The sequence below is a fragment of the Capricornis sumatraensis genome, chromosome 20, assembly GCF_032405125.1.
Source record: "Capricornis sumatraensis isolate serow.1 chromosome 20, serow.2, whole genome shotgun sequence".
Lineage (NCBI taxonomy): Eukaryota > Metazoa > Chordata > Mammalia > Artiodactyla > Bovidae > Capricornis > Capricornis sumatraensis.
Genome location: NC_091088.1, coordinates 50,275,326 through 50,301,394, shown reverse-complemented (window position 1 = coordinate 50,301,394; position 26,069 = coordinate 50,275,326). Strand labels below are relative to the sequence as shown.

General features: G+C 45.0%; 1 protein-coding gene across 1 annotated transcript in view; it reads right to left on the bottom strand.

Annotated features, from left to right (window-relative positions):
* Positions 1-26,069, bottom strand: part of GARRE1 (granule associated Rac and RHOG effector 1) — a 74,677-nt gene that overhangs the window by 6,060 nt on the left and 42,548 nt on the right. Inside the window, exons 3-11 of the mRNA XM_068991732.1 lie at positions 21,040-21,249; positions 16,705-16,845; positions 16,394-16,489; positions 16,108-16,269; positions 13,642-13,800; positions 10,869-10,966; positions 6,805-6,930; positions 4,645-5,678; positions 265-430 (exon numbers count right to left, since the gene is read on the bottom strand). Of these exons, the coding sequence (XP_068847833.1) occupies positions 265-430; positions 4,645-5,678; positions 6,805-6,930; positions 10,869-10,966; positions 13,642-13,800; positions 16,108-16,269; positions 16,394-16,489; positions 16,705-16,845; positions 21,040-21,249 (2,192 nt within the window). The remainder of the gene's footprint in view (positions 1-264; positions 431-4,644; positions 5,679-6,804; positions 6,931-10,868; positions 10,967-13,641; positions 13,801-16,107; positions 16,270-16,393; positions 16,490-16,704; positions 16,846-21,039; positions 21,250-26,069) is intronic.

The following is a 26,069-nucleotide window of genomic DNA, read 5'->3' as shown; positions in this document are numbered from 1 at the left end:
ACACAACCAAATAAGATCTTTGTCCAGGGGAGAAGAGCCTGTCTCAGAAATCATCAATTCATACCAATGGTGTATGTACAGGGACACCACATGCCACGCGGCATTCTAGTCAGTCACGAAACTCTGACTCCTAAGATCTGACTGTGTGCCATTCTCTCACATGGGGGCCTAGAAATGAATGGCCTGGTAAGAGTATACACCAAGGTCCCCTGCAGAACGCCCAGATGCCAAACTCAGCTTCCCGCCCACACACCCAGCACTCACCCTTCTGCAAAGAACTCTGGGAACGGCCAGGTCCGATGGGCATCATCCATGGGTGACCAGTGGCCCCGAGGGTTGCCTGGGCGGCGACCATGTTGGACTTGCCGTTTCTGCTGCATTGCTTGGCTCACTCCTGCCACATAGCGCACAAACTCGGGATCTGAACCCACTGTGTTAAGACAGAGTAATAAACAGGGTTGGGGGCCAAACTGGCCTCTTTGTTTCCTTCCCTACCTTCTGAGGGTGTCCTGTTGACAAACGCAGTGATGAGTGGTGAGGGGCTGCCAGGCGTGCGGCCTAGAGTGGGCTGTAGAATTTGCTCAGAAGCCTACTGTGGTGAGGTGGGGCTTTTAGCACACAGGTCTGAAGACGGGGAATGGTGTGTGCATAGGGACTGTGAGAAGGGGTTTGCCTAGGGCAGGGCAAGCTGAATGTGCACAAAGACAGAGAATAAAAAGGTCTGCTGTAGCCAAGGCTAAATTTGAAAGACAAATACTAGTTACTTTAAACATTTCCAATGTCTGGAGCTACACACTTAACAACTAAGAGGATCAGATGATGACTTCAACTAAGAGATAACCTGAAAGTTATCAAAGCATTAGGGTCAGCCAGATAGAGAATACCTGGTCTTCCCCCTTGGGCTCAAGTCTGATCCAATATTCTCCTGGATACTGAAGGCAGCCCTGCTAATTCAGCCTGAAGATCGTAAAAGTGATAGTGAGTAGGGTGAAATTTATGAAAGTATGAAGAGGTGGATGGAAACATATTGGACAGAACTGAGTAAGGATGTGCAGGCCAGTACTAGTGGAAGAAAAACAGCAAAGAAGCCATCTAGAGAAAGTCAAACAAAAAGACACAGTATGAAAATGGCTGTAGGTCACAAACTGAGGATGACTCATGAGTGAATACTTTCTAGCTTCAAGGTGGGAAAGATACCAGGGCTCAATCCTTAGATTGCTCTCTGGGAGCTGCCATATGTGTACTGCACGAAGATGGCCACAAGAGGGCGCGCAGGGGCTGCGTGTGCCTGTGCAGAGGCCGCACTTGGTTCTAGCTGCCCCTGCCTGAAAGGGCGCCTTCTGGAATTCATCCTTCCAGAATGCCCTTCAGTTCAGTTCAGTTCAGTTCAGTCGCTCAGTCGTGTCCGACTCTTTGCGACCCCATGAATCACAGCACGCCAGGCCTCCCTGTCCATCACCAACTCCCAGAGTTCACTCAGACTCATGTCCATCGAGTCAGTGATGCCATCCAGCCATCTCATCCTCTGTCGTCCCCTTCTCCTCCTGCCCCCAATCCCTCCCAGCATCAGTCTTTTCCAATGAGTCAACTCTTCGCATGAGGTGGCCAAAGTACTGGAGTTTCAGCTTTGGCATCATTCCTTCCAAAGAAATCCCAGGGCTGATCTCCTTCAGAATGGACTGGCTGGATCTCCTTGCAGTCCAAGGGACTCTCAGGAGTCTTCTCCAACACCACAGTTCAAAAGCATCAATTCTTCGGTGCTCAGCTTTCTTCACAGTCCAACTCTCACATCCATACATGACCACTGGAAAAACCACAGCCTTGACTAGACGGACCTTTGTTGGCAAAGTAATGTCTCTGCTTTTGAATATGCTATCTAGGTTGGTCATGACTTTTAATTTCATGGCTGCAGTCACCATCTGCAGTGATTCTGGAGCCCCCAAAAATAAAGTCTGACACTGTTTCCACTGTTTCCCCATCTATTTAAGAGCCACGTAGACCTTATGCTGATGGGGTGGCATCTGCAGGAAGCTACATGAAGGACTTGAAGGTAAGAAAGGGATATCCAGAAGGACAAGCTAGTAGGAGTCCTAGGTTAATGACATACAGGCTGCTCGGGCCCCAGAAGAGATTAAAGATGATAAAGTTCTGCCAAACACCATTAATACTCTGGATTTAATTATAGGACTGTCAAAAAATGTACACACTGTTTCTCAGCGATTGAAAAATGTACCACACCAGCCCCCACTGGTGGTGGCTAGAGGAGCTTGCTCTTCCATAGCAGCATGGAACCATTAGACCTTCCCCAAGGTAGGGGCCCCACATCCACCCACACAAGGGGAGCAAGAACAAAAGAGCACACGCAGCAGTATGAGGAATTCTGAGAAGACATAAGGAAAAATTCCTTTCCTTTAATTTTAGATAATGCTGGGTATACTGGTCGGAAATCTCTTCTGGTCCTTATTTTTCACTTCCATATAACATTTGCTAAATGAGAGTAAAAACTGATCAATTTGTATCTATTTATCTTGTACCTTGCATGCAGCATGGGGGTCTAGTTCCCTGACCAGGGATGAAACCTGCACCCCTTGAATTGGGAGCTCGGGGTCTTAGCCACTGGTCACCAGGGAAGAAGTCCCAGAGACGTGCTTTTTTAATCTCTTTTCTAACGCATATTATACCACTTTTTTCCTTTGTCTTGCTACATTTGCCAGAAAGTTCAAGACAAAGTCACATGGTACTGGTAGTATCATTTGCCACACTGTTTGGGTCTTGATTTAACTGGAATGAGTTTGTTTCACTGTACAAAGTACTACTTGCTACTGGCTACTGGTAGGTAATCTTTTTCATATTCAAGACATTTCCTTCTATTCATGTTTTGAGTTTACTTAAGAACTGCTGGTGTCTTTTACCAAATGTCTCGATGGCATCCTCTGCTGTATGAATTTTTCTCATTTACTGGGTGAAATAACAGATTACTGTACAGGAGCTGAGTTCCTTAGACTGAGCTATCTTATACTGCTAAAGTGAACCAGATGTAACTCCTTTGATATATTGCTACATATTCTTGCATCTATCTACATTCATAAAAAGTTTCATTTTTACAGTAAAATCATGTTGGCTTCGTAACTCCCTTTCCAATCTCTTTTCCTGGAATAGACTGGGTAGGTTTTCCACTACTTGGTGCAATTCTGATCATGTATGTTTTGTGAGAAGAGATTCTATTTTCCATTCAGTTTTCTAGTATGGTGTCATCACATCATATGTGATAATGGCTTAGTTTTTTTTTTAATAGTTTATTTATTTGGTCTTTGTTGCCATGCACGTTTTTCTTTAGTTGCGACAAGGGCTACCCTCTAGCTGTGGTGCATGGTTTCTCATTGCGGTGGCTTCTCTTGATGCAGAGCACGGGTTCTACGGTGCACAGGCTCAGTAGTGTGGCACACAGGCTTAGTTGCTCTGGGGCACATGGGATTTTCCCAGATCAGGGGTTGAACCTGTGTTGCCTGCGCTGGCAGGTGGATCATTTACCACTGAACCACCAGGGAAACCCTTAAAGTTCTTTTCATCTCTCCTCTGCTGCTGCTAAGTCACTTCAGTCGTGTCCGACTCTGTGCTACCCCATGGACGGCAGCCCACCAGGCTCCCCCATCCCGGGGATTCTCTAGGCAAGAACACTGGAGTGGGCTGCTATTTCCTTCCCCAGTGCATGAAAGTGAAAAGTCAAAGTGAAGTCGCTCTGTCATGCCCGACGCTCGGCGACCCCATGGACTGCAGCCCACCAGGCTCCTCCATCCATGGGATTTGCCAGGCAAGAGTACTGGAGTGGGTTGCTACTGCCTTCTCTGAATCTCTCCTATATCTGTAGCTATCCTTCTCTTTCCTAATCTTGTTTTTCTTTGCTCTGTCTTAATCAGGATTATAATAAATTGGCTTCTCTATTTTATCGGTTTTCTAAAGACCTTTCTTTTAGATTTGTTTATAATGTTTACTATATTTTTCTTTCAAATTTATTTAGCTTTGGCTTTTATCCTTTTTTGAAACTGAAGTATAGCTAATTTACAATATCATTTTAGTTTCAGGTGTAGAACAACTTTTATCCTTAACTCCTCCTCCTAGTTTACTTTTGTTTTGTTTCTAAACTCTTTTTCTAGTTTCCTAAGATAACTCTGGGGAACTTTCACAATGGAGGCCAGGAAAAGCCAAATTCTATGAAGGTAGGAGGATGCTTTACCACCTTTCAGGGGTTCTAGACTTTAAGAAAAGAGAATCGCAGAACAGGTTCTGTAATTAGGGAAAAAGAAGCCCACGAAGGGCCAGTCATTTTGGCTGCCATGAATGGGAGGGCTCAGATTCGAGCCCTCTTGACTACTGGGACTTTGAGTCATTCAGCTTCTCTTAGCCTCAATTCTGTCGTCTACAAAGTAAGAAAATAGTTCCACTTACCTTCTCAGACTCATTCTAACTACTGCTTCCTCCCTTTGCTGGAGCTGCCCCATACTTGCCATCAGACAGTGAGAAAGGGTCTTTAAAGGGGATTAAGTCACTGCCTCCCACGAGGAAGGCCATGGCAGACAGGCCCTATAAAGTCCTTGGTGATACTATTTAAGCTAAAACTCCAAGGTGGGGAGGGGGGTCACATACCTGCAGGATCAAAAGGCAGAATCTCTCCCAACATCCCGAAGACTCCATCACTTTGGTCACGGTTTGGCCAGGTGTTATTTCTAGGTCCCTGTGCCTTTTGTCCCAAAACCTCCGACATCACATCATCCAAACAGCTGCTCACCAGACCCAAGCTGTACAAGTCAGAACTGAAATCAGATATGCCAGGCCACTGGCCAAGGGGAGACAGACCAGCTCCGACGGGTTGCGCTGGCTGCTGGGATGAGCCAGGTACCCATTTCCCAGGGGCCCGGGGCTGGGGCGGGGGCTGCTGAGGTCCGACAGGTTGCAGCAGGTGTTGGTAGTACTGGACCTGGGGCTGCGGTTGCTTTGGGGACTGCTGCTGAGGTGCCAGGCCCGGCTGGGGTGTCAGAGGTGTGTGCGCCCCGGCCTGGGGTGGCCGCGGTGGTGGGGGCACTGGCAGTGATGGCTGCTGTGGCTGCATGGCTCCTGCCTTCTGCTCAGTCACCATGGCTGTGGCAGCAGAGTTACGCCGTGTCACCAGCGGGGAGCCCTGGTGTGACTGGCCCATGTTAAAGCCCGAGAGAAAATCGATCACCTCCTGCATTTCCTGATCGGTTGGCAAATTCATACCCTTCTCGTCCTTGCCATCATCCCCTTGCAGGAAGTTGTCACGCCTCTCCAGGAGAAAACCATTGGCCATGTGATTACTGGAATTCTGAGCTGACTGTGAAGGGTCTGCAGTCCTAGGGAAATTACCAATGTTCAAAATGCTTTGTAGCCTTGAATCCATATTAGTGGGCATTTTGGCCTTCTCTTCCGAACACCCAGCTATGAAGATGTTTTTGGAAGGGGTATTTGGAATGGAATAACTCGTGCTGCTGCTCGAGCTGGGACATGAAGCTTTCTTGGTGAACCGGGAGGTCAGCTTGGAGAATGTCTTTTGCAGGCCACCTGAAGACTTGTTCCCATTCCCAGAAGGCAAGTCAGCCTGATTTCCAAAATCACAGATCTCCCTCTGAAGCTGGATCTGTATGCAGGGTAAAGCTTGTTCCCTATTGAAAGGGAAATGTATTTTTTTAAAAAAAGACAAATATACAAACTGGACAATAAAATGGGATTGCTTTGGTGTTCAAGAAAGACTTTAAGAATGAAAAGACCTCTTTGTTTGGAACTGGGTTCATTTATTTCATAAACATTCCAAAGTTTTAAGAGTACATAATTTAAGCACTTACTATCTATATTTATTATAAAACATCTACCATAGCCAACTGAACAACTAACACTTTCACTTTCACCGTGTCTAACACAGGGCCATGAAAACTACATTAGGATTCTGGCATGAGGATTTTTGAGTGAAACCCTCTGACTGCAATGCAGGAGAGCAAAGCACGCCTAGTCTAGCGTGGGAGATGCATTTGGCAGAGGTCGGCTGTGTCCCTGGATGACAGGGGAGCCTGGCAGATCCAGCAGAGGGTCAACAGACTAATCCTCACAGCAGAGAGGGGTGAGTGGGCAGGACCCAGGGACACGAGGCAGCCCGGCTTGTCTTTGAAGGTAATTCACAGACAGTGCCAAGAACAGAGGGCTGTTACTTCCAAAGTTTTCTGCATATTTTTTTCCAGTACTGAAAGAAAGTCCTAGAGATGGAAAGGGCATGGGGTGGGGAGCTGGGCAGGTGATGGCTGCAGTGACCCTGGTTAGGTCACCTTGCTGTTCTGGGCCTCTGTGTGCTCAGGAATGAAGACATGCAGAGGGCCTGTGGCTAAATGTTCAAGGTCTCTACCAGTTCTAAAGTTTATTCACAAATAGATAATCTTGCAACTGTCAGCACTTTCAGATATAAATAAATTTAATGCAAGATATAAGTAAATTTTCTAAACACCTTTCTGCTCTGAGTTCATAGGGAGAATGTGAGCTTGGTTAAAATCCTTTTGATGGACTTAACTCTGAAATGATACAACAAATGAAGGCAAAAGTGTTCACAAACTGGGGAGTCTGGGTAAATAAAGGGGGATTCTCTGTTCTATTTCTGCAAGTTTTCTGTAAGCTTGAAATTATTTCCAAATAACAAGTTGACCCAAAGTTCCCCTTCTCGCCTTATTTACTCACATACTATGAGTGACATGAGCTCACATGACCCTGTAAGTGGTCACACTGTTCCTCGGCAGGGACACCCACCTCCCTGCCCTCCAGCGGGTGAGGTCCAGCACCGCAGTGTAGAGCACATCCACCAGGCCCAGCGTCTTCTCGGGATCTAGGCTTCTCTGCAGCAGGGACATGGTAGCCGGGTCTTCTTTCAGGCACCTAGGCACCAATCGGAGAAGGCAATGGCAACCCACTCCAGTACTCTTGCCTGGAAAATCCCATGGACAGAGGAGCCTGGAAGGCTGCAGTCCATGGGGTCGCTAGGAGTCAGACAGGACTGAGCAGCTTCACTTTCACTTTTCACTTTCACGCATTGGAGAAGGAAATGGCAACCCACTCCAGTATTCTTGCCTGGAGAATCCCAGGGACGGGAGAGCCTGATGGGCTGCCGTCTATGGGGTCGCACCGAGTCGGACACGACTGAAGCGACTTAGCAGCAGCAGCAGCAGGCACCAATCAAGTTGCGTGAGTCTAGGCTGCTCTTCTCCACAACAGGGTTCCAATTTTCAAGCAGGCCTTATACAAAAGGCCACAACTTTTGGCACCAAAGAAATATTCAGTAATCATAAGAATATTTAGAGGTTGACAGGGCTAACACTGGGGCTTGCTGCTCCACAATAGAAAGGGGAAGCAATACAACAGGGCCTGGCGTCTCCACAGATTTCTAACTGTCTAGAATCTGTTTAGTAGGAAGAGAAGAGTTCGGTGCAGGGGCTGCCTTCCAGGTGTCCTAACGCCCTTTCACTGTCCTACACCAGCCTCAGCCCTGACTTTCCTCCACACAGCAAGAGAGTGAGCCTCCTCTAGCACAAATTAGAACACACCACTCCCCTGTGCAAAACCCTCCAGTGGCATCCTATTGTGGCTGAAATAAAATCCAAACCCCTCACCACAGCGCTCAAGACTCTGTGACCCGGACCTCCTGCCTCTCTGGACACAATCCTCTTCACTGTCACCTCTTTATGGTGTCCCAACCACGAGGCTTCTCATACGCCCTGAATATGTTGGATCTGCTCACATCTCAGGATCTCTGATGCTGTTGCCTTTGCCTGAACTGCTCCCCTTTGAGAGCCGCTTTCCCGCTGGCATTCAGGTCCCCACTGCCCACCTGGGGCACCTCCATCAATAGGCCTTTTCTGAGAGAGAGAACCAGGAAGATGCCATCTGTTACTGAGTGCTATGGGAGCTAAATGATGCAAATCACACTTGCCGAAGCCACCCTAAGGAGGCGGCAGCATCCCCCAGTGTGACTTTGGCTTGAGAAGAAATATATGTGAGGGTGTGAGCTGGCCAGTCTCAGAAACCCCGGAGAAAGCAAGCAACAAGGCAAGCTCTGCCAGCACCCGACGAGGTTCTGGGCTCCTAGGAGAGAATCCTGGCCAGTGGACCTGGCTGAGGTCCATGCACCTGATTCTCTCAGCCTGGAATCACTGATCTCTAGGACATACTTGCTCTATGTTCTCAAGCCAACTTCTGCTTGTGATCTGGCTGGTCACATGTCCACCCACTAAGTGAGCATTTTCTGGTCATGCAGAAAGTACTACGATTTCTGGTGATACTAATTATTTCTTTCTAAAAATCAACAGAATGGTATTTTTATGTTATTCATCAGTCTTGAGAACTGATTAGTAAAATCCCCTGAGGAAACTAAACCTATTCTTTTTGACAAATTACCCCGATTGGTTTAAAACCTTCTACCTGTTCTTAGATAAAACTCTAGTCCCCCAGGGACCCTGCAAGTCCTGGCTTCCACTCCTGCCTTCACCGCCACCCAGCATACCTCCAGTCACACCAGCACACTCCTCAGGTCTCTGCATGTGCTGTTCCTTCTGCCTGCAATGCTTTCCCCATCTGCTCTCTGCGTGGCAGGCTCCTCTCAAATGTCACATCCTTAAAGAGACCCTTCAGGACTGACCTCCTCATCCAAAATAGCTTCCTCTTGCCACCTCTACCTGTTATTCTCTAACAGATGATGTCACTCTACTCTTATTCCCCTCATACGCTTGCCAGCGCTTGAACTTAACTCCTATGCTTATTAGCAGTCCCCTCCCCAACCCCCACGCCATTACAAGGCCAGCTCTATTAAGGGCAGGGACCCTGTCTGTCTTGCTTCTGATTTAATTCCCAGAGCCAAAACAGTGTCTGTCACATATTAGGTACTCAGTAAATATTTGATGAAAGAAAGAATGGGTAACAGCTTAAATATGACAGTTTAAAAATCTAAGTAAGATACTACTTTTGGGAGGAGAAAAAGAATCTAGATATTTCATTATGCTAAAAGCAAAGAAAATAATAAATTCTTGACTAGTTGTGCTAATAATTTCACTTTCTCTAAGTTGAAGTAAAGCAATTACTTCTTTTTGAGTTCTTCTCAACAAGCACATATTCTGTAAATTGAAACAAAAACATGAAAACTGTGCCATTTTTACCAAAAGTAGCCAGCAGAAGGAGCCTCTGTAGTCTGTGAGGTCTTTCAAGGATGGGCAATGAATTACAAAGGAAATCAATCAAAAAGGGAGAGTTCTGGAAGTAAACTGCATTGTTAACCATTTTAGTACCAGCTGTTTATATTTACCCAATTATCCAAGAGTTGGAAATGTTTTCTTTAAAATGAGAATCCTAGTTAAGTTTAGTATTTTTCAGTAAGAACCTGAATTAGAAAACAATTTCAGGAACAAAACTCTTACAAAAACGTGAGCTTTTAATCTACTGCTTGGGGAATTCCTTGCCAGTTCAGTGGTTAGGACTCCACACTCTCACTACTGCAGGCCAGAGTTCAATCCCTGATTAGGGAACTACAATCCTGCAAGCTGAGTCCAGAAAAAAAAAATCTACTGTTTGATAGGAATGAATACATGAATATAAATTAACTAATAATTAAATTTAGAAATTTATGGAGAAACTCACAGAAGGGAGATTCTGGGACATGATGTGAATCACCAACCCTTCAGATGGTAAAGCATCTGTCTGCAATACAGGAGACCGGGTTCAATCCCTGGGTCAGGAAGATCCCCTGGAGAAGGGAATGGCAACCCACTCCAATATTCTTGCCTGAAAAATTCTATGGACAGAGGAGCCTGCTGGGCTACAGTCCATGGGGTCACAGTCAGAAATGACTGAGTGACTTAACACTTTTGCTTTCACACTTGATATATTAACAAATTCTAAAACTTTAAGCAGAATCTCCACTGGACCCCCTTCGCATTTCAAGAAGAAATGGTTTAAATACAATTCAAATGCATTACCCAAATACCACGTTAGTCCACACGAGCCCAAATAGTGTCAATATTCCTTACTATCTCTTCCGACCTAATTACTTCAAACATTTTCTATATAGTTAAATATTCATTCTGCCCATGATTTTAATAGCAAAAGTCGTCCAATATATGTTTAATTTTTCCTATTTACTAATGAAACTGTGCTGAATCTGTAGGCACATCACAAGGATAAATCCCTAGACGTGGAACTGCTGAGGTCACAGCCCTTATTTTAGGCTTCTGACAAATGAAACTGCCCTCCAGAAAGGCTGTGTGATTTATTCAACAACATCTGTGCCAGTTTTTGTACAGTCTGGACCAAACCTAGTACTGTTATTCTAAAACAATTTAATAACATGATGGGCAAAATGACATTGTGCTTTCTGCTTTGCCTTCCTTTCTTTGTTAGGTGAGGTTGTACATGTTCTTCATCCCTTCGTTGACCATGTCGCCTCTGATTTACCTGTCTACGTGCTTTGCCCATTTCTTTCTCATCTGTAGGGGCTTTTGTTTGAATAAATTAAGAATACTTCATTAGTTTATAAATATAAGCAAATAATTAAAAATGAAATAGCTCAGTCTGCCTCCAGATTTTCAGTGACACTGGGCGTGTGATGACATGACCTCTAGGTCAGCAGGGTTGGTGCTGGAACAAAGGAGAAGAAATTCTATGTTTTATACTCAGCTTCAGAGAAATGATGGGTGACTTAAAGAAAATGATACACTCTGTTCAAAAGCTGTGGACTCAGTAACAAATTTGTCACAAGCAATGCAATCTTTCCAAAGATGTGCAAACATCAACCAAAGCTTAGGCCTGCGTTAGCGTAAGAGTCATGTTACCATGTGGATGGGACTTGAACCACAATTCTGGAGCCTTCTAAACTGATTTGGGGGGCATAGGCTTCTTTATTTTCGATCTGTGCTGTGTCAACTACCACCTAAGAGAGAAACAAAAACAACAATCAGCCTTCAAAGAGAAAAGTGGATCATAAACAAATCAAATGCATGAGCCTATCAATGCTGAGTGACTCTGGTAAGACAGCAAACTATCTGGCAACACAGAAACACACAGGCCAGTCAGGAATCCCACGGAGGCAGCAGCAAGGAATAAAGACGACTGAAAGCAGTAATACTTCAAAAAAACAGAAACTGCATTCTAGGTGCAGGATGTACTGAACTTTACTATCATTTTTAGTACTTCTTCCAAGCTGTAAATATGTTAATTAGGAATTACTCTGTTTCCTTCATCTAAGTATTTTTTCACTTGAAAGAAGTAAAAATGTCATTAAAAATCAAACCAATGCTTTTAGAGCAGCCTACGTGTCATGACCAAATATGAGCCAGAAGATGGTGAGGCTTTTTGTTAAGGCCACTTTATCCTCAACCATCAATAAGAACAGAATTACTTCAGGAAAAATGCAGAACCAATCCTTTCTCAGTGATTTTCTCTTGTTTTATTTCTGGTCACACTGTGCACTTGTGGGACCTCAGTTCCCCAACCAGGGACTGAATCCGGGCCACAGCTATGAAAGTATTAACCACTAGACCACCAGGGAACTTTCTGGAAGAGAGTTGTTTCTTTCTTCAGCTTTTTGTTTTTTGTGGTTTTTTTTTTGGCTGTGCCATGCAGCATGTGGGATCTTAGTTCCCTGACCAGGGACTGAACCCGTGGCCCCTGGATTGGAAGTGCAGAGTCTCAACCACTGGACTACCAGGGAAGTCCTGAAGAGAGTCTTCAACATTACACAGATGATACAGTATCCTTTGTAATTCAAAGGGTGTGACAAAGTGATGAATATATTTTCAAATAACTAAAGAAATGTAAGAAAATAATCATAAAACACTTTAAAAACAAATCTGTACTATTTCAGGAAGGGCGAAGCTGTGCAGAGTTGCTTATTAGGATTCCAGATTCAGCACCTAATGGAGCCGATTACCATAGCTGTAAAGAGAGCTCCCACAGCCGGTCTGCAGCGTCCTTTAGAAAAGACTTCCTGTCCAAGTAACAGCCATTGTTGGAACAAGCAGGTGTTTCCTCTCTCCTCCCATCCCCAGAACAGTAATCTAAAGTTTCTTCATCAGTCACACACAAAGGCGCCCTGGGATCAAGGAGCAGAGAACTAGGAAGAAGTTTTTGCTCTCTGAATAACATGGAACATTTTTTTTTAACTGCTGTTTTCTCAAAACTGCCTTTGGGTCTTCCTGCCTTATTTTACACACTCCTTTCTAGAGAACTTACTGACATGGTTCCCCTGCTGCTGCTGCCGCTGCTGCTTAAAATGGTCTTTGGGAATATGGATCAATCTACCAAAGGCAGTGGGCTCCAGGGGTCTCCAATTTATTCTTTTTCTCGGGGGTTCCTATACTAAGGAACAGATTTTAAGGGAAATGTAACTCAACACTGTGGACAGGACCCACCTGGCCCTCTACAAAGCAAGCACTACCCTGAGCTGGGCCACTGGAGCGCTCACCCACACCAAACAGGACTGTATCCTCCCAACAGCTCCTTTTATGAATAAAGCAGGAAGCAGAGTAGAAACAGTTCTTTAATTACCTTGATCTCTAATTAGCTTCCTTTAATCTCTGAAATGCTATGCATGTGTGCTGCGTTGCTTTACTCGTGTCAGACTCTGTGTGACCTGCTGGGCTGTAGCCCGCCAGGCTCCTCTGTCCATGGGATTCTCATGGAGGAGAACCTCCTGGAGGAGGACCTATAACACTTCAAAAAGCAATCTTTCATGCTAGAACATAGGATAAACACATAAGGTGCACAGATCAAAGGTGCCTGACAAAAACCTAGATGTTGTTACGTCCCTGGTGGTCCAGTGGCTAAGACTCCGCAATCCCAATACAGGAGGCCCAGGTCTGAGCTCTGGTCAGGGAACTAGATCCCACATGCAGCAACTAAAGATCCTGAGTGTCACAAAATACCCGGTGCAACCAAATAGTGAAAAAAAAACAAAAATTAAAGACATCTAGATGTTGATTTCCTAACCCCACCCAAATTTGGCAAAAGTTATTCTTCTCACCGAAGGTGAAGAGATCAAACTTAGTTTGGAGTTGCTGTTGTTATTTTTATTGTATAAAAGGAGATAAACAGAGAGCTGGGGTACAAAGTGACTGGATGGGGCACTACTTATACCATCGGAGGAGGTGATGTTTGAGCTGACATATGGAAAATGAGAAAGAGTGAGTCACACAAAGATCTGAGAGGAGTATTCTCAGGGAAAAGGAACATCAAGGGCAACACCTGAGACAGGAAGAAGGCTGCTGTGTTTGAGCAACAGAAAGACACCCACTATAGCCCTGGAGAGTCAGGCCAGGTAAAAGGGCCTACCAAATCATCACTAATGTAATGGTTTCCTTAAAATCTGGAAAGCCTGAGACACCGTTTTGCAACTAGGTCCCCTGCAAATACGTAACATCAATCTAGTAAAGGACCAAAAAAAGACCTTTTAATGATGCTCTTCCTTTCCCATCTTGTCTAAACTCTGCAGCAACCAAAGGGCTGTTTATATTATCCAATGTTTTCACACATGAGCCCACACCACATGCTCACGTGCTTAAAATGTCTTCCTCTACTCTCCCCGGTCCTTCACAAGTGTTCACTCACCAGTCCGGCCTGGCCAAACAGCAGCTGCACGGCAGTCTTGCAGGCACCCCGCCACGTGGATGGGCACACCTGGTTCAGGACTTCAGTCACAGGAAAGTCGTCCCTGGGCGTAATTCCATTATAGCAGCCTGCCTCCTTGATCAGCTGCAACATCGTATGCTACAGATTGATAAAAAGAAAGTTCACACCTCAAAATAAAGCCACACAAGTTTCCAAAATTTACAGAAATGCATTTATAGGTACAAAATAGCCCTCAAGAGAAGAGAATTTTATGTTCTCCCAAGTCACTTAATTTTGATTTTCTCAAACCTGTGACTAGCTAGATATGGACACATGTGCATTAATACACATATGTGATTTCTATTCTAGCACAAAACACAGCATTATTTAACAATCTACTGATGCAAATTGGCTAAGGAATTTTGAAGTTCTGAATCCCTCTGAATAAGGAAAGAAAATTATCTGATACAAGTAAATACCAGAAAACTTCATCCTTATTCTGGATGAAAAAGTGGTCAGCATAAGCTCCAATTCCAGTCTGCAACTTTCTAGCTGTGCGGCCTTGGGCTCTAGTTCCTCTATCTGTCAAGTGGGGAAAAGGGCTGTGCCCACCTCATGGGTGAGCATTAACTGAGACGATACATGGGGAACATTTGACACATGCCTGGCACATAGGACGCTCCACAATGGTCCTAATTACTTCAGTACTAGGGTAAGATTTCTCCTCTTATTTACTTCACTGAAACATTAACCATAAAGAGCCTCCTAGGTTCTGATAGAAACACAGGACAAAGGGGCCTCAGCTAGAGGATTAAGGGATGTGACCCTTGAGAAGAGGACTTAAAGTAGAGAAAGACCTGATGAATAAGTGTGGGGGTGAGGCTGGGGCTGTGAGACAGCCAGGAAGTAAGAGCCCATCCCAAGAGCATAACCATAAACAACATTTTTATAGTGTACTTTCAAAACCTTTTATTTTATACACTTTGAACAAAATCATAAATGAAATTAACCTGGCGAAAGTCTCTTTACAAAAGTTACTGTAGGAGCTTCTGGGCTGGAGAACACAGGGAGATGCTGGGACTGTGCTGCCTGGAGAGAACAGGAAACTGCCAAGCTCCTTCCCCAGGCATCTCTTCCATCTGGCTACTCCTGAGTTACATTCTCTCACAACAAACCGGTGATCCAGAACTCTCCCAACAAGATGGGACTTCACAGCAACAGTGTACCCCGACCAAGGTACTGTACGGAGAGTACACCGTGGCAGATACAGCACAGGCCTGAAGAAGTTCATGTATGGCCCTGTGACTATCAAATAGCCACGGCCACTCTCTTAAATGCCAAAGTTTCCTTGAACCCCTTTCACACTCTTCCTGGACTCCCCCAGCCTCTCTTCTGGCTCCAGAGACCACCTGTCTTTGAGGACCCAGGCCCTGATCCCACTTCAGAGCTCTAGATCCATACATCCAATTGCCTGCTGGATGGCTCCACTTGGACATCTCAAAAGCAATCTTAAAATCACGTACAAAAATGTATTTTTGACGACTATCGCCAAGCCTTAATAAGCAGCACTAAAACTGCTGTCCAAGCCAGAAACTTGGGCCTCATCTCCCTTCCCCTCCCTCTCATAGCCAGTTAATCCTGGAGTCCTGCTTATTACAACCTCTAGATTGCTCCTGAATCCTTCCACTTGCCTCCCATTATCACCAGATGGGTCCATGGCCAAAAGCCTTCAGTGCTGCTCTCCTTCCAGCCAAAAGTCTATCCTGAAGCCAGGGGGATCTTTCAGAAATGCCAGTCTAATCCCGTGACCTGCCATGGTGGGGCACCAGCCTTGAACTGGGGGCTTTCCATCTCCCTGGGCTGCTTCTCCAGCCTTGGGCAGTGCCATGTCTCCCCTTGTTCTAGACTCTCAGGTCTGACTACACGTTAGAATCACCTGGACAACCTTTACAAACTAGAAGAGCCCAGCCCTCATTTCAGGACAATTAAATCCAAATCCTACCAGGGACTGTACTGGATAGCCAGAGGACACCCTGCTTCAGCTCTAAGGAAGGCCTTCAGCTCTTGGGACAGGCTCTCACTTCCTGGCTGTCTCACAGCCCCAGCCTCACCCCAACACTTATTCTTCAGGTCTTTCTCTGCGTTAAGTCCTCTTCTCAAGGGTCACATCCCTTAATCCTCTAGCCGAGGCCCCCTCGTCCTGTGTTACTATCACAACCTAGGGGGCTGTCAAACCTCCTAGCCTGGTACTAACGGTTGCTCAGTAAAGACCTATCAAATGTGTGTGTGTGGGGTGGGGGGGACGTCACTCCGGTCTGCTTCTAGACAACAGTTTACTGAGGAAGGTCAGTGCCTCCTGGCTTCAGTTTTGCTTTTTAACCCAGATTCTTTACAAGCCGCCAGGTGTCCTTAAGAACTCTATTTTCACGTTCACAATCGGGTTGGAGGAACCCCATGGGAAGCTACCGTCTTGAGTTTCAGGTTGTCGGCAGCCGACTCGTTGAAGGAGACCCCCTTCAGGAAGCTTGATCCTATCTGCACGGGCACAGTGGGAAGCTCACACTGCATGGGCTGTGGCGGGGTCTGCCTCCGCCCTGTCTGCTGGGCCTCTGCCTCGCTGCAGCAGCCCTGGAAAATGGGTGGAGAGGACAAGAGAGGTGACCCGCGGCTCAGCTGTCAAGACGACTGGCTCACGTGGATGGCGCGACTGGCACACCACAGCTCACCGGAGCCACCAGACGGAATAACGTACCTGCAAACTGGCTTCTATTGCCTTTGGATTCAGGTGGAAACCAGCTTTCATTGCGTATTCACAGTGACCTAAGCTTTCCAGAGCTATTTTATATGCCTGCAAAGAAATTGTTTTTAAGAATCAAGATTACATAGTAGATTTTAAACTTACACGGTCCAGTGAAAATAGAAATCGTAAATTTCTATAATTATTAAAAGACATGAAGCCAACTACTATCCTATTACTTTTCCAGTTGGTTCAACATCAAAACTTAAGCTCCTCCCCTTGTTTTCATTCCTCAGATATTAATGTGCTAGTTTTGAAAAACATACTTGCAGAGCACTATCAATTTTTATGTTCAGTTCTTTTAGCTGGTGCTCGGGAATTGCTGCACTTTGAGAACAGAAGAGCTGCTGAACTTCAATTCCCGCCAGGCGGCCATCACAGCCTCTTTCTCTCAGTCTAGATGTTGCCTGCAACAGAAATAATGACTGGTAGGTAAAAGAAGATGCTACAGATACTAGCAAAATTAAAAAAAAAAAAAAAAAGAAACAATGAAAATAAAGCAAGAAACTATCTAAGCATTAGTCATTCTGGATTATCTCTATTATGAAGAGAGCAGCCAGAAATTCTGAAAGACTAAACCAAGCACTGATGAGAAAACAAACCCAACATAGCACTACCTTATTTAAGAACCCCCCTGGGAATTCCCTGGTGGTCCAGTGGTTAGGGTTTGACACTGTCACTGCTGAGGGCCTGGGTTCAATCCATAATCTGGGAACTAAGATCCCACAAGCCTCATGGCACAGTCAAAAAAAACCCTGCAAAAAAGACTTACCTACCTGTGATATATATATATATCACATTTTAAGTTTCTCTGCTTTAAAAACATAGATACCCTAGTATATTGGCCCCTGAAGTTTCCAAAATTAAAAAATGTATCTATTTGGTTGAGTGGTCCTATACACCAAAGTAAAAAAACCTCACCAACAGGAAAAGAACTACATTGTAACATTAAAGGAGAAAGAGAACTTTTGAAATCCTCACAGAAAAATGAAATACTTATTGTTTAGTCATTAAATATATGCTTATGAAGAGTACACTGAACTTCCCAGGTGGCTCAGTGGTAAAGAATTTGCCTACTAAGCAGGAGACACAGGTTTAGTTCCTGGGTTGGGAAGATACCCTAGAGAAGGAAATGGCAATCCACTGCAGTATTCTTGACTGGGAAACTCCATGGACAGACAAGTCTGGTGGGCTACAGTCATGGAGTCACAAAGGGCTGGACATGACTTAGCAACTAAACAACAACAATGAATACATAAGACAGAAAAAGAAGACATAAGGACATAAGACAGAAAAACAGGAAGACTAGTCTGTGTCTTGTGATGAAATGCTAGTTATCTATACATATGGATCAGGACTAGAGATTATAGAAAAATATATATTTGATTTATTAGATGTAAGGAAGGATTCAGGATGAACTGTCTTTCAATTTTTTCAACGTCTATTTTTATTGCAATAATACTTGTGCAACAAATAACATTTTTAAGCAGTGAATTTTTGTTCTTCTAGGTTAATGGAGTTATAACATTTACCAACACTGCAAGACTAAAGGAAATTAAGCAGCTATAATGTCATAGATTTCCAAAGCTTCACAAATTCTATATGAAGACCAATCACTCCCTGCACCTAATAGTCTCACATTTTAAAACCATTTGACTCTCTTTCTAGAACTCTTCATTTAGTCGAAATATGTAGCTCACAAAGAGGTCTTACGTTAGAGGAGTCACTGGATAGACAGTGGAGCACCAGTCCTGGTCCCTATAATCTTGGAGCTAACAGCTTCGTAGGTTGAAAAGGGAAGCAAATAAAACATTTGAAAAATATAAAATGGAAAAACACGTCCCAAGGGAAATAAAGAACTGTGACAGGGAGCACCCAAGAAACTGAGAAATCATCATGGAGGCTGCATTTAAAGAGGAGGAGGCAGTCAACTGAAGTGCAGGGTCGGGGAGGGGGTGGACAGGCAGAAATGCAGGCGCAGGAACTAGAACCCAGGGAGCTGGGAGAGGGGCCAGAGGCGGCTGGTGGGGAGGCAGGAGCCAGACTATGCGGGACTAGGCAGGTCAAGGGACAGGTCTACCCCTTACCCTAAGGAAAGAGGGAGAGATGAGGGGCATCAAGACAGGAAAGGGAGAAGCAGGCCCAGCCTCTGAAGACGTCAGGGGAGAGTAAGGATCCCCTGAAATAAGTCCGTGACAGTGGACACAGAATGAAGGGACAGGTCTACAATAGTCTTCTGGAGGCAGGGTCTGCGGGGCTTTCGTATGGACTGGATGCAGTCGTGACAGAAAAACTGGAGGGTAAACGTCAGGTTTCTTGCATAAGGGACCCAGTGTGAGAGGGCACTGCTTGCTAGCGCAGGGACGGTTTGAAGAGGAACAGGGGTATGTGGGAAGGCAAGGGCTGAGCCATCTGAAGACCTGAGGAGGACAGCAGCCAAACACGGGGGCCTGAGGCCACAGGAGAAGGGAACTGGGCACACATACGCCACAGCCCCAGCACACAAGAGGTTTTCAAAGTTCCAAGACTAGATGGAGGCCCTCAGAGAAAAGGACATGTAGAACTGGGCCTTGAGGAACTCACATTCTTAAGTTATGTTGAAGAGAAGATAGCAAAGTGGTTGGAGAGGCTAGCCTAGGAGGTAAGAGGGTAACTAGGAGCACTTGGTTCTTCATAAGGAGAGAGGATTTCCAGGGCCCAAGTCGCTGTGAGCTGCTAAATGGAGTCAATGGGATCCCTGGATTTCTGCCAATGTTTCTGGCAACACGGAAGGCACCAGTGACCTTGACAAGATAAGGCGTGTTCTGGTGGAGGACTGGAAGCCAGATTTTAGTGAGCTGAATGATGCCCGTTATATATAAAGCTTCATTTTGTGCAAAACAATACACATATGGATACACACATATAGAATAAAACTATAAAAATATGCATAGGAGTCACACTCCAAAATCAAAAGAGGTTATCTCTAGAGAGAAAAGAACATGAATAAGACAGTGGAGAAGTATAAAGGGAATTCAACTGCATTTGTAACAGTATTTTTCTGTTAAAAGATATGAAGCAAATGTGGCAAAAAGTGAAGATTCACTTGCCAAAGCTAAAAGGAAGATAGATGGTTATGTATGTGACATTTCCTATATGCTTGAAACATCTGATACTAGTAATCTTTTTTTAGGGTGAATCAAAGGTGAGGCAAACAATTCTTCCAAGAAGCTGACTATGAAAAGAGCAGAGAAACAGGGCAGAGCATGGAGGATTTTTATTTGTAAGTCTATTTGTGTATTGCTGGGAACATGCTGAGGAGGTGGGAGACAAAACCTAGGGTCCCAGCACAGAGGCCCTGAGGGTGGGGGCAGGGTGGAGAGAGGGAGACTCCGCACAGGAGTGGAGGGCGCCTCCTCTGCTGTAATGAAGAGGAAGGAACAGGAGAGGGTCTGAATGGGAGAGGTGTGTCATCTGGGTGGAAATGGAGAAGAGGGGCTGCTGCTAGGTACATTCTGTTTTCTCAGTGTGTAGGGGGCAGGGTCACTGGCTGAAAGCAAAGTAAGGAAGGCAGAAAGCCAGGGCAGACAGAAGTGGGTGAAGGAAAAGGTCAAGGCCAGGAGGTCACAGGAGCACCAGAAGACTGCTCACTTGGGCTGGGATCTCAGCATGAATGATACCCACAGGTTGGGTAGAGAAGACCTTGAGTCACGTACAAAGGCTGTAGAGTGTGAGCAGCGTGATCAGGAGACTGCAGCCAGGAGGGCACAGAGGGCTGTGAGGTGAGAAGATAAAGGTGTGGACCCCACTGCCCGGCCACTTGCAATGAAGTCAGCAGGTATCACTCCTGCACTCAACCCCCAATTAGCACTGCATGGCTGCTCCCATAAACACCAAGAAAGCAGAGGAGAATCTTTAAAATGAAAGAGACCAACACAGCGAAAAGAAATTGAGAAGAAATAACAATGCAACGGAACATCATAAAACTGAACTAAGTAAACAACAGAACATATAATGTTAAAATGTTGAAAGATGTTTACAAATTTGATTAGAGGAGATTTCTAAAACAAAATCAAATAGTTTGCCAATTTAATTGAGGTTATGAGTCAAACTAAATATTATAATATAAATTCTCTTTTACTCTGTGAAATGGAACAGTAAATCCTAGTTAAAGTGTTGACTTGCAAGGGTTTTTTTCCAGCCTCAGAAACAAAGGAGTATTAAAATACCAACAAAAAGAGTGTCATTGCTGACTGCATCCCCACCTAGCTACCTAGCTGACTGCTTACTCCACTTACCCTCCAGCCTCTTTGCCCTGGTCCCTCTTTCTAAAAACTTTGCTGCACTTCTTGTCAAAGGCCTCTCCTCAACCCTGTTTTTGTAAAGCCCTTTCTCCTAGGAGGCTGTGAGTAGAGGCTGTCTTCCCAGTACCTGGTGCATGCCTGGTGTGAAGTGAGCATTTACAAAGGCATTCACTGTTAAATGAATCAACAATCTAACGACAGCAGCTGAAAACTCACACTTCTAAATAAAAAGGCCCTTTTAAGAACCAACAGGCAAAGGCCCTCTGGAGCCTCTCCTATCTGAACAAAGGGCACTGATCTCCCCAGAGTCAGGGTTACCTCAGCAGCCCCTCGCCAGGATCGCACAGCTTCCTCCAGTTCCGATGTGTGGCCCATGCCAGACAAACCGCCGCCACTGCTGCTGTTCTTTTTTTCTGGCACAACAACTTCAGCAAAGCAAGAGTGAGCCACAGGCTGTACCTTCTGTAATGCCTGGGTCAAAAACTGGAAATGGACCTGCACCACTGTCAAGAAGCATCGTCCCAACACCTGTGAAGACAAGAGAGTCAGAGACTTTCAGGTTGTGGGTTGATACTGCATTACTGCAATCAATTCTCAACTATCAATTTGAGTAGAGGTAACAATTAACTGGAATTCTGAAATCACATGGAAGTTACAAAGTCACCATGCCTTTGTTCACAAAGGATCTGCCTTTGTTCTCACATTTGGACCTGGGTGGCCTGGTGCCTAGAACTCAAAAGATTATAACCAAGTTGCCAGCCTCAAGGTTTGAATGGACCTCCCCACTTCCCACCTAGCCTCCCCTCACTCCCGTCGTCCACTCTCCTCATCTGGATTCTTGTTCACACCAACCCTAACTGTCTGTGAGCTCCAGTGGAATCACACCAAGCCACAATTCCAGTTCTCTCCACACAGTATTCAGAAGGCAGGAAAAAAAGCCAGATGATTATAAACCTGAAAGGTCAGTTTGACTATAAGAACATATTCCACTGGAAATGGAATCCAAAGATACAGGTTATTTTAGTAACAGTGTTATTAACATAGTAATTACATAGTTATTAACATAGCTGTATGTCATATTTCCAGTCTTATGAAACAAAGCTGACAGACCTGTCTTCTCAGAGTTAACAAAACATACTGGTACATCCATGTGTCAGATCAGGAGAAAACCACTTGCCTAATACATATTAGTATAGCTGATTGATTGATACAATAGTCCATTAAAGCAGAAAATTTACTTTAGAAACTACTAAGTACATAATGCTATGTCAATGTATACTATTAATATATAATTATAAAAATATGTGTACTAAAAACATACAACATACCACCAACAAAAGATACAAACGTGCCTTTATTTGCCAACCTCTGGCACTGGCAAGAGCTATTCTCTGACACTGTTGTTCTCTGCTTTCTTGTGTTAACTCCAGCTACAAGGTATTCTCTACAATTTCCTATTTCTTTTTTCTTTAAAGGAGGTAAGAATTTGCTACTTGCAAAGCAACTTGAACAGACACTTTTCAGATTACTGACATTTTCCCTAATCTTTTACAGTTGTTTTATCCATACCAAATTTGACAACAACAACAAAACTTTATTGTAACTTTTTTACATGCCTCATAACATTCAAAAAAACTATATATATACATATATATATATTGGCCATGCCATGTGGCATGTGGTATCTTAATTTCCCAAGCAGGGATTGAACCTATAACCCCTGCATTGGACGCAAAGTATTAAACCACAAGGCTGCCAGGGAAGTCCCTCAAAATATTTTTAATGGAAAGTATTTCATATTTCACTGGCCTATAGAGTGGTTTGCTAAGAAAAAATTACTTACTAAGTTTGTAATTTATCCCACTGGAGGACAGCAAAGAGGGCCCACCAGTTGCCAGCATCAGTACACTGCCCGGGGGCACGGTGACGGTTCCCACTGCTGTTACAAGCAGCTACAGTTCAACCCCAGTGCCCTCTTTGGCCTGGTACTGTCCTGTGAAGCAGGTAGAAATAAGACCCCTCCTTGGACCTCTCACCTCCCAGCACACGGTTCAGATGCTGCCCCTTCCTACCCGCACTAGGCAGAGTTCTTCCTCCTGGAGAAAGAAAGTCAGGCAAGTTCCCAGTGGTGACACTTACTCCCTCTGAATTATTTTCCCCTGTGGAAATCACCAGGACAAAACTAAAACAAACACAGAAATTTCACATCATAGCATCCTCCCTCTGCAGGGAACAATCAGAAAAACAGTCTGAATTCCCACCCAAACCCCCTGGGTTTCCACTTACTCCCTCAAAGCTCTTTCCCATCAGAGATGGGCAGAGTGAGCCACACAGAGTAAACAGACCTAGCAACCTGGAACTTGTGACACAAACAGAAAAAACAGGATTTAATTAGCACTGTACACAGTATCAGCCAGCTTGAATACTCAGCATGCACCTCACTTGCGCTAAAGATTTCACATGGATTCTCTCATTCAATCCTAGGAACAACCATGTGAGGTCATTCCCATTTCACAAACAGTAAGACTAAAGCACAGAAAGGTTATGAAACTTTGTCAAGGGGACACAAACTGAATTTAGCAAAGGGCTCACTTGACTCAAGTGTCTATGCCCTTAGCCAGCATGCACCTTGCCCTCAACAAGATCTACAGGCCTGGAGACAGCTGTGTGCTCACAACACTGAAACCAGACCCATGACAGACGCTCACCCTTAACTGGCTCAGGCCAGAATGACGTGGTGTTCTGAAGCTCCACACAGAGCAAACCCAGGAGGAGGCCTGAAGCCTCCAGAGGCTCCAGAGGGCCTTTGCCTGTTGGTTCTTAAAAGGGCCTTTTTATTTAGAAGTGTGAGTCCTCAGGCACACAAACTCTTCCTCCTCCTTCTTCCTTGGCTGCTAGGAGAGAGCAGTGACGTGCCATGTGCCATTCGCTCTGGGCTCACATTCTTTCAGCTTCTGACAGATACAACTGAGTCATTCATTCTTTCAACAAATGTGTAACATGTGAGTGTGTGGTATGTACAATGCACAAAAAAAGCTAGAGGATACTACAAGAAATACAGTGAACAAGTCACTGTCCTGAGGGTTACCTTCTAACGGTGGGGGACAGTAAGTAGATGTGCAAAGGCAGGGGCTATTGGAGAAGGAACACTGAGGGGCGAGGTGGGAAGGTAAAGGCTCTCTGAGGACAAGAGCACGGGAACAATGGGAGTACCCCGTCCATCCCTTCTGAAGGGAAGTTCTAGGAACGGCCTCTGAAGGCCTGATGCAGGGTCCTGGGCCTGGAAGAGGACACTCTGATAATGCTGTTGATGGCAGGCTAGGGGCTGGGGAGGGTCCTCTTGCCGTTGAGGGCAGAATGGTGGAAAGAGGACATCACTGCTGCAGGAATGAATGGGGAGAGATGGTGGTCAGTTTTAGAAGGGGGACGTTCAGAATGTTACCACCACCACTTCTCACATGCTTGACCCTGGATGAGACATCTAACTTAAATTTCTTCCTTATGTATGCTGCTGCTGCTGCTAAGTCGTTTCAGTCGTGTCCAACTCTGTGCGACCCCACAGACGGCAGCCCACTGGGCTCCCCCGTCCCTGGGATTCTCCAGGCAAGAACACTGGAGTGGGTTGCCATTTCCTTCTCCAATGCGTGAAAGTGAAAAGTCAAAGTGAAGTTGCTCAGTCATGTCCGACTCTTAGCGACCCCATGGACTGCAGCCTACTAGGCTCCTCTGTCCATGGGATTTTCAAGTGGCAAAAACAAGACCTCAGCATCTCCCTCTCCCTACTTATGAGGTATGGAGCACAAATTATGGTTGCAATAAAATATTTGTGTTGTAAACAATTCACTAAAAAGCCAATCAAAACGATGGTTACCCTGGATCTTGGAAAAGCTATCTAAAGAATGTTCTACAAGTGTACCTAAGTAACAGAAGAGGACTGAGCTCAACCTCCAGCCTGTCTCTGCCCACCTTTTCTCTACAATATCTCCTGTCTTAGCCCAATTTCGTTCCTGTCACAGGCTCCATCCTCCCTGACCCAGGGACGTGCCAGTCCTTGGGGTCTTCCTGAGAAACCTGGAAACCAACAGAGACTCTAAAGTTATGGATCTGAAAGCATGTGACCCAAGGGCCTAGGACAGTTATTTTCTCTTTAATTTTATTTTTAAAGTTGCATCTATTTACTTATATATTGGCAGAGCAGCATGTGGGAATTTAGTTCCCTGACCAGGAACTGAACCCATGGCCCCTGCATTTGAAGTGCAGAGTCTTAACCACCGGACCAGGGGGGGTCTCAACTTTCTCTTCCACAAGGAGACCATTTCCTGGATTATGGGATCCCATGAAGATGCAGAACATGTGTAGCAAGCTAAAGGACAAATGAGTGGTCAGTGAGATTAAAATGTTACTGGAGCTACAAAAGTCCATGTCAATCAAGAGCTATCATTTACTGAGTGTTTAACCCATACCAAGTACTTTACATGCAGTGAAGTGAAGCTGTGGGGTGAGAGCAATTCATCCATTTTACAGATAACACTGAGGCTTAGAGAGAAAGAACCTTGCTCCAACGTCAAGCAGGTAATAAGTGGTGCAGTAGAGATCTGACACTGAGTCTAACTCCAAAAACTGTTCTAACCACCAGACTGTGCTATTTTCATACGACAAGATCCAGGAGGTAGTCACAACAGTGGCTAAGGATATCAAGAAGGGGAGGGGACCGCTATGCAGGAACGCTGATGAACAAAGACTGGGAGGCACAGCTCAGTCTTCTCTGATAGTGGGAAAGGGACTGCAACAAATTTCACAAGCGCCTGTGGCACTTTGGGGTGGCATGAGTCTTGAAGTTCATGATTTGCATAGCAGACAACAGTTAAGACTGGCTGCAAACAGCAATGATAAAATGGGAGAGGGCACATGGAGCTTGGGAAAAGGAACAACTTCTCTTACCTCTTAAGGAATTCCAAGCCCCAAAACATCTGTTTGGGCCTTCAGCCCATCAGTCTCATTCAAGAATTATGAAGAAAGCAATCAGACTTAATCTTACCCTTGGCATCTGAATTTAAAAAAAAAAAAACACACTTTCATCTCAAGGCATCCAAACTGGATGGAATTGGGGGCAATATGAGGCCACTATCAGAGTTGCATTAAGAGAAACATCTTGGGGACTTCCCTGGCAGTCCAGTGGTTGGGACTCTGTACTTCCACTGCAGGAAGTATGGGTTTGATCCCTGGTTGGGGAACTATGATGCCACACACCATGCAGCGGCACAGCTTTAAAAAAAGAAGGAAAAAAAGAGAGAGAGAAATATTTTGGTATGACTTAAATTCCTCATAAAAGCCCAACTCCTGAATAC